Raw genomic sequence first — 16,098 nt, forward strand, 5'->3', positions numbered from 1 at the left:
GGGGAGTGAACCAGCAGATGGAAGAGCTTCCTCTCTGCCTCTCCTCCTCTCTGCATATCTGACTTTCCAATAAAAATAAATAAATCTATTGTTTAAGAGCCTGAACATAGGTCACTGCCACCCTGCCCCTTGCTGCTCCCGGTTTCTCGCCACCGCTTACACTCTGGCGCCACGTGCCTCGCTGCCTCCTCGTCCTTCTTCTGCTCCTGTGCCTGCGCTCCCAGAGCACCTGCTTCTGCTCTCCGTCCCGCCCCTTGAGATCTCCCAGAGCCCCTGCCGCTACCCACCAGCCGCCTATGGAGATGACATGGGCAGCTGGCCTGAGTGACCCCATGGCAGCTGGGAGGGGACAGTGAGGTGTCCACAGCTGAGGGAGAAGACGCATGCACACCCAGCCTGGCATCTTCCCAGAAGCTTTATTTCTGAGGGTAAGTTTGGGTTGTGAGGATGGGACCACCAGGGTAACAGAGATGTGGCCCTCTGCAGTGATCTCCAACACCCTAGGAGATGTCCTGGGGGTGGGGGCTGGAGAGAGGACCCTCCTGTAGGAGAAGATGGGGTTGGGTCCCTGCGGGGGCTGCGGGGGACGCAGGTGTCAATTGGAGCGAATGGTGTCCTGGATCCACTTGGTGAAGTTGCACAGGTTGGTGTAGACACCTGGGCGGTTAGGCTGGGCACAAGGGTAGTCGCCCCAGGACACGAGGCCCTGCAGGGCCCCGTCGCATACCACAGGGCCCCCAGAGTCACCCTGGCAAGGAGAGAGAGGCAGAGAGGTGGTGAGTGCAGGTCCAGCAGGAGGCGGACGCTCCAAGGGGGACCTCTCCCCTTCCCAGCCCCCAGAGACCACAGGATGGGAGATGGGCGGGGTGAGGTGGTCAGCGGCTCCAGCCCCTGGGGCCTCTCTGCCAGCCTCCCGCCCCCTTGTGCGACATCATTGTCACCTGCCTCAGTGTTGCTCATGGAGCGTGTCTTTCTCTGGTCAGCGGTCTCTGTCCCCTGCAGCCTTTGCAGGTCCTCCTGGACCCCCTCCCACACCCTGAACCCCTACACCTCCATCACCCTCCCGTGTCAACACTCACCCTCCCCACGATCACCTGTTACTCATGTTCAGGTGAAATACAGAGGTGTGTGGTTATGCAAAATACAAACTTCCATGTCCATGCAAAAAATAGGAATGCATGTTTGTTTACGCAAAAATATGGAGGTTGATTTGCATGTTTATGCAAATGATGCAAACTCAAAGTCCCAGTCTCAATTCCAGCGTCTCCTGGGGTCTGACTTCATCTTCCTCCCTGGGCAGACATGTGCTGTGTGGCTGCCAGACCCTCCGAAAAGCCACTTCCCTGCAGGCTCATCTGTCTTAGTTTTGTTGGCTGCCGGAGGTTTTTTTTAAAATTTTATCAGCAGACGGGTCATGGGTTAACTGCCCTGAGCCTGGGTTTCCTGTCCACGCTGCAGGATTAGCAATGACCATGAAGGCGGTTAAGGAGGCCACGCAGGGCCTTGGACCCACCACAGCACCTGACGGAGCCCTGAGGCCTTGGGAGCCTCATCCCAGCTCCTCCTGGTCGGACGTCCCCTCTCTCAGGCGCTCCTAGTCCATGTGTCTGGACAAATCCTCGGCCACCTCCCCAGCCAGCCTCGCCCCCCTCTGAAGCCCTCCTGCCTGCAGAATTCCTCCCCCACTCCTATTTTGTCTGTCTTGTGTTTCCACTCCATCCAACATCTTTCTAACCTGGTTCCTGCATGGAACAGCCCTTTTGGGGGAAAAAAAGTCCTTTGTCAAGATATTTTGCAGATTTTCTCAGAACACAACACTTCCTGTGCATGCCCACGGTGGATGGACAAGATGATGTGTGTGACATGAAGGGTGCCCCTCAGCTACGCCGCGTTCACACAGTGCCCAGCCTGCCCTTGGGACTGGCGTGAGCGACCCTGGAACTCCTTATGCCTTACTGGGGTACCAGTTCGAGTCCAGGAGGTTTTTGAAGTAACTTTCTGTGACTACTCCCCCTGGAAGACACTGGAAAGTGACCCACGTGCTTGTGGGAGACCCAGACGGAGTTCCCGGGCCCTGGCTTCAGCTGCGCCTCGCCTTAGTTCTCATGGTCCACATCCCCCATCAAGGGAAGCATCCGGAAGCTTCCGGAAACCTCACCTGGCAGGAGTCTCTGCCCTCCTCGTCGCCGGCACAGAACATGCTGCAGTCTATCTGCTGGGGGTAGGCGTCCCTGCACCGCTCCTCGCTCAGCACGGTGATATTCAAGCACTGCAGGGCCTTGGGGAAGGAGTCTGCGAGATGAGATCGTAGTGAGAGGCAGAGAGAGCCAGGGAGGACCGGCGGGGACGGGGTGGGCGTCGCGGGCGCAGGGGCACTCACGCTGGGCATTGCTGGTGGTGCCCCAGCCCGACACGGTGCAGCGGGTCCCGGCGGTGGGACAGTGGGACGCGATGCGGATGGGTCTGATCTTATGGCTCTCCCGCACCTTGCGGTTCAGCTTGATGAGCATGAGGTCATTGGAGTGGCCGGGGTGGGAGTAGCCGGGGTGGGGGATGGACTTGATCCCCCTGAGCATCTGCTGGCCCGACTCATAGACGGGGGACATGGAGTGGTGGCCCAGCCGGACCCGGAAGACACTGAGGGATAAGGTGCAGCCCCTGGGTCTCCGGCCAGCCTCACTGCCCGCCTCCCCATGCCCATCCCATCCCTGCCTCACCCACGACTGTCCCCACCTCACGCCACACTCGCGTCAGCCCCCATCTTCGCTTCCACCCCACCCACCCCAAATCCAGCCGTCTCTAGGCCCTCTCTGACCCCCGCCTCCAACTCCACCTTCGTTTCCACATTTTTACTTCAAGTCTCCACACCCAGGGCCATCTTCCTGTCCACATCACCTCCAAGTGCAAAATCAGTCAAAATCCCACTGCACCCGCCCAGCCCGGTCCCACTCACGGCTTCCGGCAGTGCGCGGCCGTGAGCAGCCACTGTGGGTCCACCAGCACCGCCCCGCAGTACAGCTGGTTGGGTCCCAGCAGCAGCGCGCCCTGCCACGGCTGTGTGTCCCGCTCGCAGTCCGACCCGTTCACGATGCGGCTGCTGCTGCCGCCATCGGACCGGCTGCTCTCCCCGGGCCCCGAACCCCGGTCCCGGGCGCTCCCCGAGGGGCTGTCGCAGGAGGTGTCGTTTGCAAAAACAGGCTCTGGTGGGGGAGGGGAGATGCGGTGGGCGGGGCGCGGAGGCGGGGCCTAGGCGAGGGGCGGAGCTTGGGAAAGGAGTGAGGCCAATCAGAGGAGGGCTGAGCCGTGGAGGGGGCGGGGCCGGAGCTTTCGGGTGGGGCCTGGGGTTTGGAGGCGGGGCTTGGAGAAAGCCCGCCAAGTCGCTCCCGAGGGAGCCGCCAGCCGCCCATGCCCTGAGCGGGAGATGGGATTCTGGATGAACCGGAAGGACTCCTGGGATGGGCCAAAGGAGAGCAGAATTGGGTACAGGAGTCTTAGGCAAGCCCAGGGGGGCCGCGTGGGGGTACGACCCTCAAAGTAGGGCCAGGGCTCCATGGGTGGGGTCAAGCCTGGAAGCTGCAGAGTCTGAGGGGTAGGATGAGGTCAATCCTACAAAGAGACCCCGTTTGGGGAAGGGCGGTGGGGCCTGCCTGGCGTCCCTGACAGGATAGCATCCGGTGTGGGGGGCGGGGTTGAGGGAGAGGGCTCAGCAGGGCTGGCCCCCTGCATCCTCCCACACAGATGTGCGCCCTGAAGCCCCCCACCCCCTGGTCCTCTCCCATCAGACCTCAGACAGATACCCTGTGCCCTCAGCGGTGCGCCCCTCAGCCATGTGGGCGAGCGCGGCCACACATGCCACAACACTGGCAGTGCCCTCACACTCACGCACCCTTCACAGTCACACACACACACACACACACACACACACGCACCCCGAGTGCTGACTCTTACCTGCAGCCCCCACAATTAAGGCTGTGATGAGGGCACTGAGCATCCACGCCCAGGGGGCTCCTGCAGAAACCATGGCCGCTACACCTGCTGGGGAGAGTCAGGGGGTGGGGAGGCTGTAAACCCTTAACCCCCTCCTCTCCCCTGCACCCATGATGTGGCCCCTCCCCAGTGTGAACTGTGGCCCAGGGGGCCTCCCTGATGTCAAGGGAGGGCCTGTCCATGCGAGGAGGGAGGACAGAGGAACACTTCTTGCTCGCTCCCCTCTTCCCTTCTGCAGTCTCACCTGCTGCGTTTCCCCCCCGGGCAGGGGTCTGGGGGACCCGCTCCCTGCTCGGCCAGACACACGCTTCTGAGGTCCTTGCCTGCTGCCTGCCACCTCCCGGGCTCTGGGCACCAGGCCTGGGTTATAACCACCCACTGGTCCCTGGGGCACATTCCCAGGGTGTGAGGCGCCCTGTCTATCGGGCCCTACCAACCGCTCCTCCTGCCGCCCCCCACCTCCACCCCTGGAGCTCCCCCCACGCCCAGTTCCCAATGCCACTCCCTCCCTCCCTGGCCGTGGGCATGGGGAGGGTCTGCAGAAGCGAGTCTCCACCACGAGCCTCTCTCCAGTGGGTATGTCTTTCTCCTGTTCCGCCTCTCCGTCCGTCTCACCCTCCGACCTTTCCCATTAGTCTTTGTTTCAGTCAAGTTCCTCTGGTTCTTCCTCTGTTCCCACCTCCCTTGTGGCTGTTCCCTGCCTCTGCACCTGTGCTATATTCATCTGAACCCTCTCTGCCTTGTGTCTGCCCAAGTCTTTTCGGATATGACCAAGGTGCTATAAACAGCACCTGCTACGGCAGCCAGGTTGAGGTCCCCGGCAAAGGGCTGGCAGCTGCGACCCCAGGCGACCCCAGCCCCTGAGTCAGCCTGCCTCCTCTGCACCTTGCTCCATCTCTCTGTGTTTCCCGCATCATTTGATCCTCTTCCTTCTCATCAACCCCGCATGTCCCTGTCTCTCCAGCTCCCTCGCCCAACTCCTCCCACCCCCACCCTGGGGCCCATGGGATCCAGTCCCGGGGTCCCCTGCAGGTGCTTGGCCTGCCTTCCCACAGGCAGGTGTGGGCGTGGAGGACAGAACCGGGCAGGCCCATCTGTCAGTAGGAAAAGAGGTCAAGAGGCCAGGAGAGGGGGTGGGCATGTCCTGGCTGGGAAGTGGGGCGCTGGGTGGGGAGCCCAGAAAGTGGCTCCTCCCTACCCAGCACTGGGCTGTCTGAGCGGCCTGGCTAGTCCCCCTTTCCACAGGCTCTTCCTTCTATCTGTCCACTCCTCCCCTTGCATCCTTCCCCTCCCTCGTTCTCTGCACCTGTCTCCGACTTTGTCTCCCCATCCGAGCCCACTGCCTGCTTAGTGGAAGGAGTCACAGTCCTAGAACCTGGCTTTGCCACACAGGAAAAAGGAAAAACCCCAAACACTGGCCTGCGATGCGGTGCAGTGGGTTAAGCTGCTGTCTGGCTTTGCTGGCATCCCATATGGACACGGCTTGAGTCCTAGCTGCCCCACTCCTGATCCAGTTTCCTGGTTGTGGCTTGCGAAAGCAGTGGAGAATGGATCAAGGCCTTGAGTTCCTGTCCTCACATGGGAGACCGGGAAGAAGTTCCTAGCCCCCAGCTTTGGACTGGCTCAACTCTAGCTATTGCAACCATTTGGGGAGTGAACCAGGGGATAGAAGATCTTTCTCTTTGTCTTATCTTTCTCTGTAACTCTGACTTTTGAGAAAAATGAATTTTTTTCAAAAATTCTACTCAGAGTAATATTTCATCAATTAATTTATTGTTATTAGAAAGGAAGATTTGCAGAGAGGAGATACAGAAAAGTCTTCCATCCACTGGTTCACTCCCTAAGTGGCCACAATGAATGGAGCTGAGCCATCTGAAGCCAAGAGCTTCTTCTGGGTCTCATGTGGGTGCAGGGTCCCAAGGCTTTGGGCCGTCCTCGACTGCTTTCCCAGGCCACAAGCAGGGAGACGGATGGGAAGTGGAGCAGCTGGGACACAAACTGGTGCCCATGTGGGACAACAATGTTGCAGGCAGAGTCTTAACCCACTGTGTCATAGCATGGACCTCCAGCAGGGCTTTCTCGCAGGTATCCCCGTGCTAATTAAACCTAATTACACATCTGTCAAATGGCAGTGAGTTACATGTTTCAAGCTGAAGTTCTAGGACTGTGCTTGGGTGTCAAATATTCAGACACACAAGTCTGATGGCAGATGTTTTAAGATTTACTATTTTTATTGGAAAGACAGATCAGATATACAGAGAGTTGGAGAGAGAAAGATCTTCTATCCCCTGGTTCACTCCCCAAATGGTTGCAATGGCCAGAGCTGAGCTGATCTGAAGCCAGGAGCCAGGAGCTTCTTCCGGGTTAGGGTCCCAAGGCTTTGATCCATCCTCCACTGCTTTCCCAGGCCACAAGCAGGGAGTTGGATGGGAAGTGGGGCAGCCAGGACATGACTGGAGCCCATATGGAATGCTGGTGATTGGAGGTGGAAGACTAGCCAGTTGAGCTAACATTCCTGCCCCAAAGATTTCTTTTTATTATTAACCACAGATTATTTTTAAGAAAATAAACCAACCCCTCAAAAAATGCATCCCAAGTCTGGGCTTTTATTTATTTATTTATTTATTTATTTATTTATTTATTTATTTATATTATATTTTTGACAATCTTTACATAGTTAATTAGGGTAAAAAAGGTTCAAGGGCTATAGGAAAGTGGGTAAGACTATTGTTTCATTATTGTTTCCTTCATGTTTAAAGGGGGTATTAAGGGAGAAGGCCCACCCAAATTCCCACCCTCCCCAGGTCCCGGATGTGGGGCATGCTCCGAGGTTCTTGCTCAAGTGGTTTTGATAGTTCACCAGTTATGAATCGTTGCCAATCTTGCCACTCCAAGCACGATGAGGTCTTTGAAGAATTCACTGATTGACAGTCCATCATAGAGTCTCCGTTTGCCCCACATTTCGCTGTCAACATATAGCTGAGGTGGTTGATTGACCTGTTCTGTCTTCTGTCTTTTCTTGGTTAGGGTTCTGAGTCCGGCATTTCGATTGGGGAGATCCCCAAAGAAACTTTGAGGTGTTCCCAGTCCAGATTCTTGTATGTACTAGCAAGTACAGGGCCCGGCACAGTCCATCGCCCCGATCAGCTGGTGGTTGCGATCACTGGGTTGGTTCTGTTTTCAGCCGTGACTTCCACTGGAACCAATGGGTGTTGCAGTCCAGCCTGGTTCTGAAGTCTGGGCCTGTAAAGGTGTCTGTGCCCCATTCTGATACAGCAGGAGTGGAAGTAGACTTTGACCTGGAGCTGTGAGTAGGGGCCCACCTGACAGCCTCCCTCAGGGGCCGGAGTGCTGGCTGGGCTGCCTGCCAACCGCAAGCTTCAGCCACACCACAGGCCCTCGGTTGGGCCCTCTGAAATGGGAAGCAGGGACCATGGGAGTGAAATGCCAGTGGCCTTCCTGGAGGTCACCGAACATGGAACAGCGTGGAGGGAGGTTTCCAGACAAGCTCACGCGTGCACTCTGTGTCTGCCCCAGTGTCTCCAGGTGCCTGCCCACATCCCCACGTTGCCCAGCACTGGGCTGGCACTCGCTGCTGTGTTTAAGGTTGTCATTAGTGTTGCCATGATGGTTCTCGTTGAGCAGCCGCCTCTCCAGTGGCTGCGGAGTGTTGATCTTGGCCTGCAGTACCGTCCCTGGCTGGGCTCCACTTGCCGGCCTTGGTGAGCAGCCGGGCTCTGTTTATCATTCATGATTTCTGGGGAAGGCTGGCCCAGGCCGAGTCGGGCCACACCCACGCCTTCTCAGCACAGCCACCGCCTCCTCCCAGCACTGTCTGCATTCCTATGATGTGATTTTTTGGAAAGATTTATTTATTTTTATTGGAAAGGCAGATATATAGAGAGGAAGAGAGACAGAGAGGGGGATCTTCCGTCCGCTGGTTCACTCCCCAAGTGGCCCCAACGGCCGGAGCTGAGCCGATCTGAAGCCAGGAGCCAGGAGCTTCTTCTAGGTCTCCCACATTGGTGCAGGGTCACAAGGTTTTGGGACATCCTTGACTACCTTCCCAGACCACAAGCAGGGAGCTGGATGGGAAGCAGGGCCGCTGGGATAGGAAACAGCGCCTATGTGGGATCCCGGCACGTTCAAGCTGAGGACTTCAGCCACTGAGCTAGCATGCCAAGCTCAAGGTTTTTTTTTTTAAAGATTTATTTTTATTTGAAAAGCTGATTTACAGGCCTGGCGTTGTGGCCTAGTGGCTAAAGTCTTCTCCTTGAATGTACCAGGATCCCATATGGGTGCCAGTTATAATCCTGGCAGCCCCACTTCTCATCCAGCTCCCTGCTTGTGGCCTGGGAAAGCAGTCGAGGACGGCCCGAAGCCTTGGGGTCCTGCACTCATGTGAGAGACCCTGAAGAAGCTCCTGGCTCCTGGCTTTGGATGAGCTCATCTGCGGCCATTGTGGCCTTTTGGGGAGTGAAGCAGCAGATAGAAAAACCTTTTTCTGTCTCTCCTCTGCCTGTAAATCAGGTTTTCTTATTTTTTTTTTTTTTAAGATTTATTTGTTTTATTGCAAAGTCAGATATACATAGAGGAAGAGAGACAGAGAGGAAGATCTTCCATCCGATGATTCACTCCCCAAATGACCGCAATGACCAATGCTGAGCCAATCCGAGGCCAGGAGCCAGGACTCTCCTCCAGGTCTCCCATGCGAGTGCAGGGTCCCAAGGCTTTGGGCCGTCCTCGACTGCTTTCCCAGGCCACAAGCAGGGAGCTGGATGGGAAGTGGAGCAGCCGGGATATGAACTGGTGCCCACATAGGATCCTGGCGCATATAAGGCAAGGACTGCTGCCACTAGGCTACTGCGCCAGGCCCTGATTTAAGTTTTTTTTTTTTAAGATTTATTATTTTTTTTTTATTGCAATGTCAGATATAGAGAGGAATAGAGACAGAGAGGAAGATCATCCATCCTATGATTCACTCCTCAAATGACCGCAACGGCTGGCGCTGAGCCGATCCAAAGCCACGAGCCAGGACCCTCCTCCAGGTCTCCCATGCGAGTGCAGGGTCCCAAGGCTTTGGGCCGTCCTCAACTGCTTTTCCAGGCCTCCCTGCTTTCCCAGGGAGCTGGATGGAAAGAGGAGCTGCTGGGATTAGAACTGGATCCCATATGGGATCCTGGCGCATTCAAGGCGAGGACTTTAGCCGCTAGGCCATCGCGCCAGGCGCCTCCCCCTATCTCCCCACCCCCCCCACGATTGTAACACTTCTTTAAACAGGCCTACTTATTTATTTGAAAAACAGAGTTAGAGCGAATTGAGAAATTGAATCACTCCTCAAATGGCTAAACCAAACAGAGCTGAATGAAGCAGGAGCCAGGAGCTGCTTCTGCGTCTCCCACTCTGGTGCAGGGCCCAAGCCCTCGGACCAGCCTCCACTGCTTTTCCAGGGGCGTGAGGAGGGAGCCGAATGGGAAGCAGAGAAGCCCACATGGCATGCCAGCACTGTAGGGGCGGCCTGACTCGCTGAGCTTCAGGGCCGGCTCCTCCCTTGTCTCCGAAGGTCTTTCCCACGTCCAGGCTTGACCTTGTCCTCCTCTTTTTACAGGCCTCAGCACCAGGCCCCGCACTGCCTTCCACTGGGGTTCAGGGTCCCGCACCTCCATCCACTGCAGCCACATCCAGTTCCAGCTGCGTGGCCTACTGCTCTTGTTCTGAACCCGGCCTCCGATGGCCAGGACAACGCGCACAGGTGCCCTCTCCTGTCATGCGTCAGACCCTGGCCGTGCCTGCGCCATTCCAGCCTCCTCCTCCCGCACTCCTGTGTGGCCCCGGCTCAGCCCCACGCTGTCACCTCAACCTCCTGTGTGGCCCTTGGCTCCAGCCTCTCCCCCGGCTGGTCCCAGAGCTGCTCCAACTCATCAGCTTGCCAAGACTCCCCAGTGCCCTCAGGGGAGAGTCCAGCTCTCCTGCCGCTGCCCCAGGTCCTTGGAGACCCACCCCTGCCATGTTGGTTCTTCTCACCTCCTGCCACTCCTGCTGTCCATGCAGGGCCTCCCGTCCCTTTCACCTCCACTTTTGGCTGCCACAAAGGGAGGAGAGCCAGGCCAGTGAGCTAGCGAGGGTGGGGGTGTCCAGACTGGGGGACTGGTTTTGTGGTGGAGTGATGCAGCGGTGCCAGTCCCGAGCACCTACACCCACCGTGGAGATGTGGATGAGGGGGAAGAGAGAGAGAGAGAGAGAGAGAGAGAGAGATCTTTCATCTGCTGATCACTCTCCGAATCGTACAGGACCATGTCGGGAGCCAGGAGCGGGAGTTTCTTCCAAGTCTCCTACATGGGCAAGCAGGAGCCCAATCCTGGGCCTTCCTCTGCGGCTTTCCCGGGTGCGTTAGCAGGGAGCCGGATGCCAAGTGGAGCAGCTGGAACTGAACCCACGCTGGCCTGGAGTGTTGATCGGATAAGCCCAACCCACACCGCGAAGGGAGGACTCCCGGGGCGCTGCAGCTGGAATACCAACTCGGATTTGCCTGAGTAGCTGCTGACTGACTCTCTGTGGGAAGACCCCACCCCAGTGGAGTGAGCAGCCTGCAAGAATGGCACTGTAACACAAGGCGACAGTGTCTCGGTGTCACTGCCTTTATTAAGCACCAGGGTTAGGTCTGGGCAGGTGCGAGGTCTGAGGGTTCGGGGGCTGCGGGGTGAATGGAGACTTAGGTGACTGTGAGTCTGGAGCCAGCCAGTGAGGTCACACAGGTCAGGGGTCAGGCCTGGTGTCAGGCTCAGTGGGTGTAAATAGTTCTTTGGATCCAGCTGATGTATCTGCAGACGTCAGTGTAGACGCCCGGCTTCTCCTTGGAACCGCAGGGCACATTCCCCCAGGACACGAGGCCTCGGAGGCGGTCTCCGCACACCAGTGGGCCTCCGGAGTCGCCCTGTGGGAAAGACGGGGCAGTTGGGACACAGAGACCCCGGCTCTGCAGCCCTGTCCCCTTCCCCATCTTGGCCAGCCACGTGGGAGCGCTGGGCAGAGGGCTCAGGCACGGTGGGCATTTGTGGCGTGAACCGTGGCTGGACTCTCTCTGGACCCGGCAAGTCCAGGCTGCCTCACCTGGCAGGAGTCCCTGCCAAACTTCTCGTCGCCCGCGCACACCATGTTCCGGGTGATCTGGCCGGGGTAGGCGCGCTCGCACTTGTCACGGGACACCAGGTGGATGTAGGCACACTGGATGGTATCGGGGAAGTTGCCTGGCAGGGGAGAGATGGCCCACTCTCAGCCCAGCCTCCCTGCAACCCCCCAGCTGGCCGCCGTCCATCCCGTCCATCTTTGGCTCGCCCCTCTGTCCCCCCTTTTTCTGTCTTTGTTGGTACCCAGGCCCACCACTCCTTAGGTCCTGCCTCTACCTGTCTCCCTGGCTGTCCTCTTCCTCTGTACCTGCCCCCACCGCTGAACTCTGCTTGCCCATTGGTCCATTCTGAGTGACAGACATGCTCCTCTCCTAGCTGACCCCTCCCTCCCCTCCTTCTTACTGGCTCTGCATCCAGGTGGAAACTCGTCCCTTCCTGCTAGCCCACTGGGCTCCATCTGCCATCAGTCCCTGCTCTGGGCCGCTCACTCACCCTCTCCTGGTAACTCTGCCCCATCTGCCATCCCATCTCTTCCCTGATCCTCCTTGGAGCTGCCCGTCCGTGCACTGGGCTGGGTCGCCTCTTATCCGTGGGTCTCCTTCCTGGGTGGCCTCCCCTTGTCCCTGACCCTTCAAGGTCTTCCCAAATCCCTGTCCAAACTCTTCTTTCTCCCTTGGCTGTGAGCTCATGATCCTAACTCCCAAACTCGCCTTCCCAGCCCCTCGCTTCTCACTCTGTGTCACCCTTGGGCTGCTGCCCCGTTCCCCTCCCCGCAGCCTGCCTCCCTGAGATTGTTCTGAGCTGACCGTCAGCTGTCTTGCCCCAGCCCAGGATGTGGCAGCTGCTGGGCCCCGCTGTGCAGTTCCTCTGCAGGGGCAGGGGCTGGATGTGCTCGGAGAGCCGGGCGGGCCGCGCCAGGTGGAGCAGCATGATGTCCTGGTCGTGGGTGGCGGCGTTGTAACCCGGGTGGACCACCGTCCGGACTACGGAGTTCTGCTCTTGGGAACTCTCCCTCTGCCGGAGGTTGTGCTTGCCCAGGAACACCTGCAGCTTCCTGGGGAGGAGGAGGAGAAAGAGGAGGAGGAAGGCTTGGGCTTGTTGGCCTTTTGAGGACCTGACTGCCGACCCCCTTCCAGTTTCCACTCCACGTGGTCCAGTAGGGCAGCCCCAGACTCAGGTGGCTCCGGGGTACTGAGCCCCGTGTGATCAGGTGTAGGCAGCTGATGGGACAGTAGGGGGTCGAGGTAGTGAATTCTGCTCTACTCCAGCACATGCCAGCTGTCCACAAATGTCTCTGACACCATGGGGCACTCAGAGCTCCCCCAGACTTCCCATAGTCCCCCAGCCCCAGCTCTGGAACCCCAAGAGGCCAGGCTCCACCAGTGTTGCTGTGACCTGGACGCCTTCTTAGCAGACTCAAGACCTTTCCTGCTGCCGCCCTTGGTGGGGGTGCTTGGCTGCTGCACCCCCTCTGGCTCGCAAGCTCCTCCCCCTCCCCGTCTGGCTCCTTCCCCTCACTTGCCTCCCGACCCCTTGCAAAGTCCTGCCTGACCTTCTAGCTCCCTTGTCCCTCCCGTTATTGGGTGATCTGCAAGTGTGTGTGTATGTGTGTAGCGGGGCAGTGTCTTCAAGGACCTTCTGCCCTCGTGTCCCCGCCCCAGTGAGTGGTCACTGCCCAGCTCAGCTCCGGCTCGGCGTGGGTTCATGTGGTCACTGGGCATGAGATGGTTGAGCAGTGAGGACCATGGTGGAGGTTGCAGCAGGGTTCCCTAGGACTTCCTGAACTTCGAGATCGGCCTGAGGGTCCTGGGGTCCTCGCCGAGGGGTGGCACCCAGATCCTAGAGTTGTATCCTTTACCACTTGCTGTCGAAATGGGTGTCCAAGAGGCCCTTACTGTGGGGGACGGGGATTGAACGGTTGGCACGGAGACCACTTCACGCAGTGCCAATCACGGCAGTGCCCACGGGTGGGGCCCTGGGGCTCACCCAGTCGCTGCTCACTCACAGTGACTTCCAGCATCCCCTCCCCACCCCGCCGAGCGTCTCTGCCTGGACGTCTTCCCAGGGCCAAGTTCACCGGGGCCGCATGCAGTGTCCCATGCTGTCCTCTGCAGAGTCAGCCTCCCGCCCCTCCTGCCTGCTTAGGCTCAAAATAGCTCCTGGGTTCTGCTGCCATCAGCCTGGCCTCTACGAGGACCTCCCTTCTCCTGCTCTGCCTCTGGCCACTTCCCACATAGCAGCCAGGGGTTCTTAAGCATGGAAATGAGGGGCCAGTGTTGTGGGCTTGCTGCCTGTAAGGCCAGCATCCCATATGGGCACTGGTTCGAGTCCCGGCTGCTCCGCTTCTGATTCATCTCCCTGCCTGGGACCTAGGGAAGCAGCAGAGGATGGCCCAAGGCCTGGAATCGCTGTACCCATGAGGGAGGCCCGGATGGAGTTCCGGGCTCCTGGCCCTGGCCTGGTCCAGCCCTGGCTTTGGCAGCTATTTGGAGAGTGACCCATTGGATGGAAGAGCTTTCTGTTTCTTCCTTTCTCTTGGAGACGCTGACTTTCAAAAGGGGAGTGGGCGCGAAGAGTGGAAATCGATGATACTGCTGCCCTAAGTTAAACCTTGCAGTGAATTGAACCTTAGAATTGAACACCAAGCAGTGAGTTGAGCCTTAGAATTGAACACCAAGCCTTACCTTGTCCCAGGACGCTATGGCACCTGATTCTCTCAGGAAGGAAGTTCGTAAAAAGAGCCACTTGGGTCTTTCTGCCTTCCCTTGCTATGTTCCCAGGGCCTGGCATGTACTTAGTACTTAGCACTGGCCAAATGAGCATGGTGATTGCGTGGCTTCTGCTGGGCCTGGGGTGGGAGGACAGTCTATAGCACCTGCTCCCTGGGTCTCTGACCACATGGTGGAGCTGAGGGCAGACGGCAGCTGCTGCCTGGGCCTAACCGTTCGCTCGGGGCGTGGGGACTCACTCTTTCCTGCAGTGGGCCGCCGTGAGCACCCACTGTGGGTGGATGAGGACGCCGCCGCAGAGCAGGTGGCCCGAGGTGTAGAGCGCCGCCTGGTAGGGGTGTGACGTGTTCTCGCAGGGCCCGCCATGCACCACCTTGTCCTGCTCCTCGGCCCAGGCTGAGGGAGATGAGGTCTGGATCAGGGGGTGCACGCCCCCAGGGGCTGATGCCAACGGAGACCCGCTCATTCTCCATCTGTACCCTCCCCACCCACCCGGTGCCCAGGTGTCCATCAGCACTCCTGTCTGAGGTCCTCCCCCCCACAGCCTGTTTCCTTCGCACCTGCAGCCAGGACGATCAGCACCACTGCCAGCTTCATGGCCGCGCCTGCGGGGAAAGGGGGGGCGTTAGCCTGCACGGTAACCTCCCCAGAGATGGCTCCTTCCTCCCCGCTCCTCGCCTTGATCCTGCCTGTCGGCCGCCTCAGCCCCTTCTGTTGAAGGTCAGGTGCAGGAGGGAAGCCTGGAGCTCCGGTGTGTATGCCGCAGCCTGCAGTGGGGCTCTGAGCCAGGCCTGCTGCAGCTGGAGGCAACCCTTCGCCCTCTCCAGGGACCCTCCTCTGCGTCTTGGCTCTGTGCCCTTTTGCCGCTGCCTGTGGGCTCGCTTACCTGCTGGCCTCAGGGGCTGTGGGCGGGGTGAGAAGGGGCACAGTTCACTCAGCTCTGCACACATGCGGAGTCAGCCCGGGCAGGGCTGCAGGGACAGCTCCCTCCTTACCGCAGCGGCCTCTCGGGAAGAGGCTACCCTGGCCCCAGCTCTCCTGGCACTGCCTTTTAACCCTTGTCTCCCCAAGTCCCTGAGCCAGGAGGCTGCTCCACCCTCTTCCTCCTCATCCCAGCCTCCCACACACGCATTCCTCCTCCCCACGCCTTCTCCTGCTGACCCCTGACCCAATCCAGGAAGGGAGCTCAGCCCCTGAGGACCCAGGCTGCTGGTCTGAGGGAGGAGGGGCTGGAGCCCTGGGTGTGAGGGAGGAGGGTCTGGGCTGGACCCCTGGGTGTGAGGGAGGAGTGTCTGGGCTGGAGCCCTGGGTGTGAGGGAGGAGGGTCTGGACCCCTGGGTGTGAGAGAGGAGGGCTGCGCTGGACCCCTGATTCTGGGAGGAGAAGGGACTGGACCCCTGGGTGTGGGGCAGAAAACTGAAGGTGGGCACTTCCTTCCTGATCTGCAGCCCAGCCCATCCATGGAAGCAGTTATCTTGACCCTTGTCCCTCACCCCCTCCCCAGACACGACCAGTGGCCCAGGCCAGGTGCTGAGGCGGCCGCCCCAGGTCAGAGGGGTTGGAGTGACTCACCTACCCGTCAGTCTCTCCGTGGGTGCTGCAGAACCCTGTGCCCAGGAGACGGTGAGCAGCTGGCCAGGGAGCACAGCCTGCCGGCCCGCCCCGCCTCGGTTCCCGGGGGAGGGGGCCTGCACAATCGCCCTTTGTCTGCCCGGGCACCTCGTGCCATGCCCGCCCGCCTGCCCCCCACCCCCACCCCGCCTGCTCCCTTTCTCAAGGTCTCTTCCCGGCACTGCGGGTGCCGCCCTGCCCCAGCGCCCCTTAGTCCCGTGTGAGCGGCACCTCTTAGGAGCTTAACCTGCTCCGTCCCTGTCCCCCAAGCAGCTGCATGTGCAGCCCCACGAGGGCTGGGGACACAGGTGCACACAGGTGGCCTATACCTTCCAGAGGGAGCTGATGCGGGGAGGGGGCTGCCTGGAAGCTACCAGATGGGGAGGGGCCAGCCTGGGACTGGCCAGGAGGAGGCATGTGAAGCCCCTGCCCCCAGCATGTGGCGGGGGAGTGGGAGCACTGGGTGCTGAGGTGTGGTGAGGTTGGGGTTGTTCTGGTCACAGGGCAGGCAAAGGCAGCTGGGTTCCCACATGACCGTGAACCTGGCCTGTCCCAGCATTGCCCCAGGGCCTGGCATGGCCATCTGCCTCTTACTCTCACTGCTCAGTCACTGGATGATGGTCAAGGGGGACCCTTCGCTATTG

The 16,098-nt window shown here is 59.3% G+C and overlaps 1 protein-coding gene across 1 annotated transcript; it reads right to left on the reverse strand.

Annotated features, from left to right (window-relative positions):
• Window positions 1-588: 588 nt before the first annotated feature.
• LOC101523889 (transmembrane protease serine 9) lies at window positions 589-14,953 on the reverse strand. Its single transcript, XM_058673951.1, has 10 exons — window positions 14,730-14,953; window positions 14,404-14,448; window positions 14,083-14,239; window positions 11,921-12,168; window positions 11,098-11,234; window positions 10,772-10,921; window positions 2,954-3,246; window positions 2,381-2,637; window positions 2,159-2,292; window positions 589-748 (listed from the first exon to the last, which is right to left on the reverse strand). Exons 1-10 carry the CDS (start codon window positions 14,791-14,793, stop codon window positions 596-598), a joined length of 1,638 nt encoding a protein of 545 aa, XP_058529934.1. The 5' UTR covers window positions 14,794-14,953; the 3' UTR covers window positions 589-595.
• Between the last annotated feature and the right edge of the window lie 1,145 nt (window positions 14,954-16,098).

This window comes from Ochotona princeps, chromosome 16 (assembly GCF_030435755.1).
Source record: "Ochotona princeps isolate mOchPri1 chromosome 16, mOchPri1.hap1, whole genome shotgun sequence".
NCBI lineage: Eukaryota > Metazoa > Chordata > Mammalia > Lagomorpha > Ochotonidae > Ochotona > Ochotona princeps.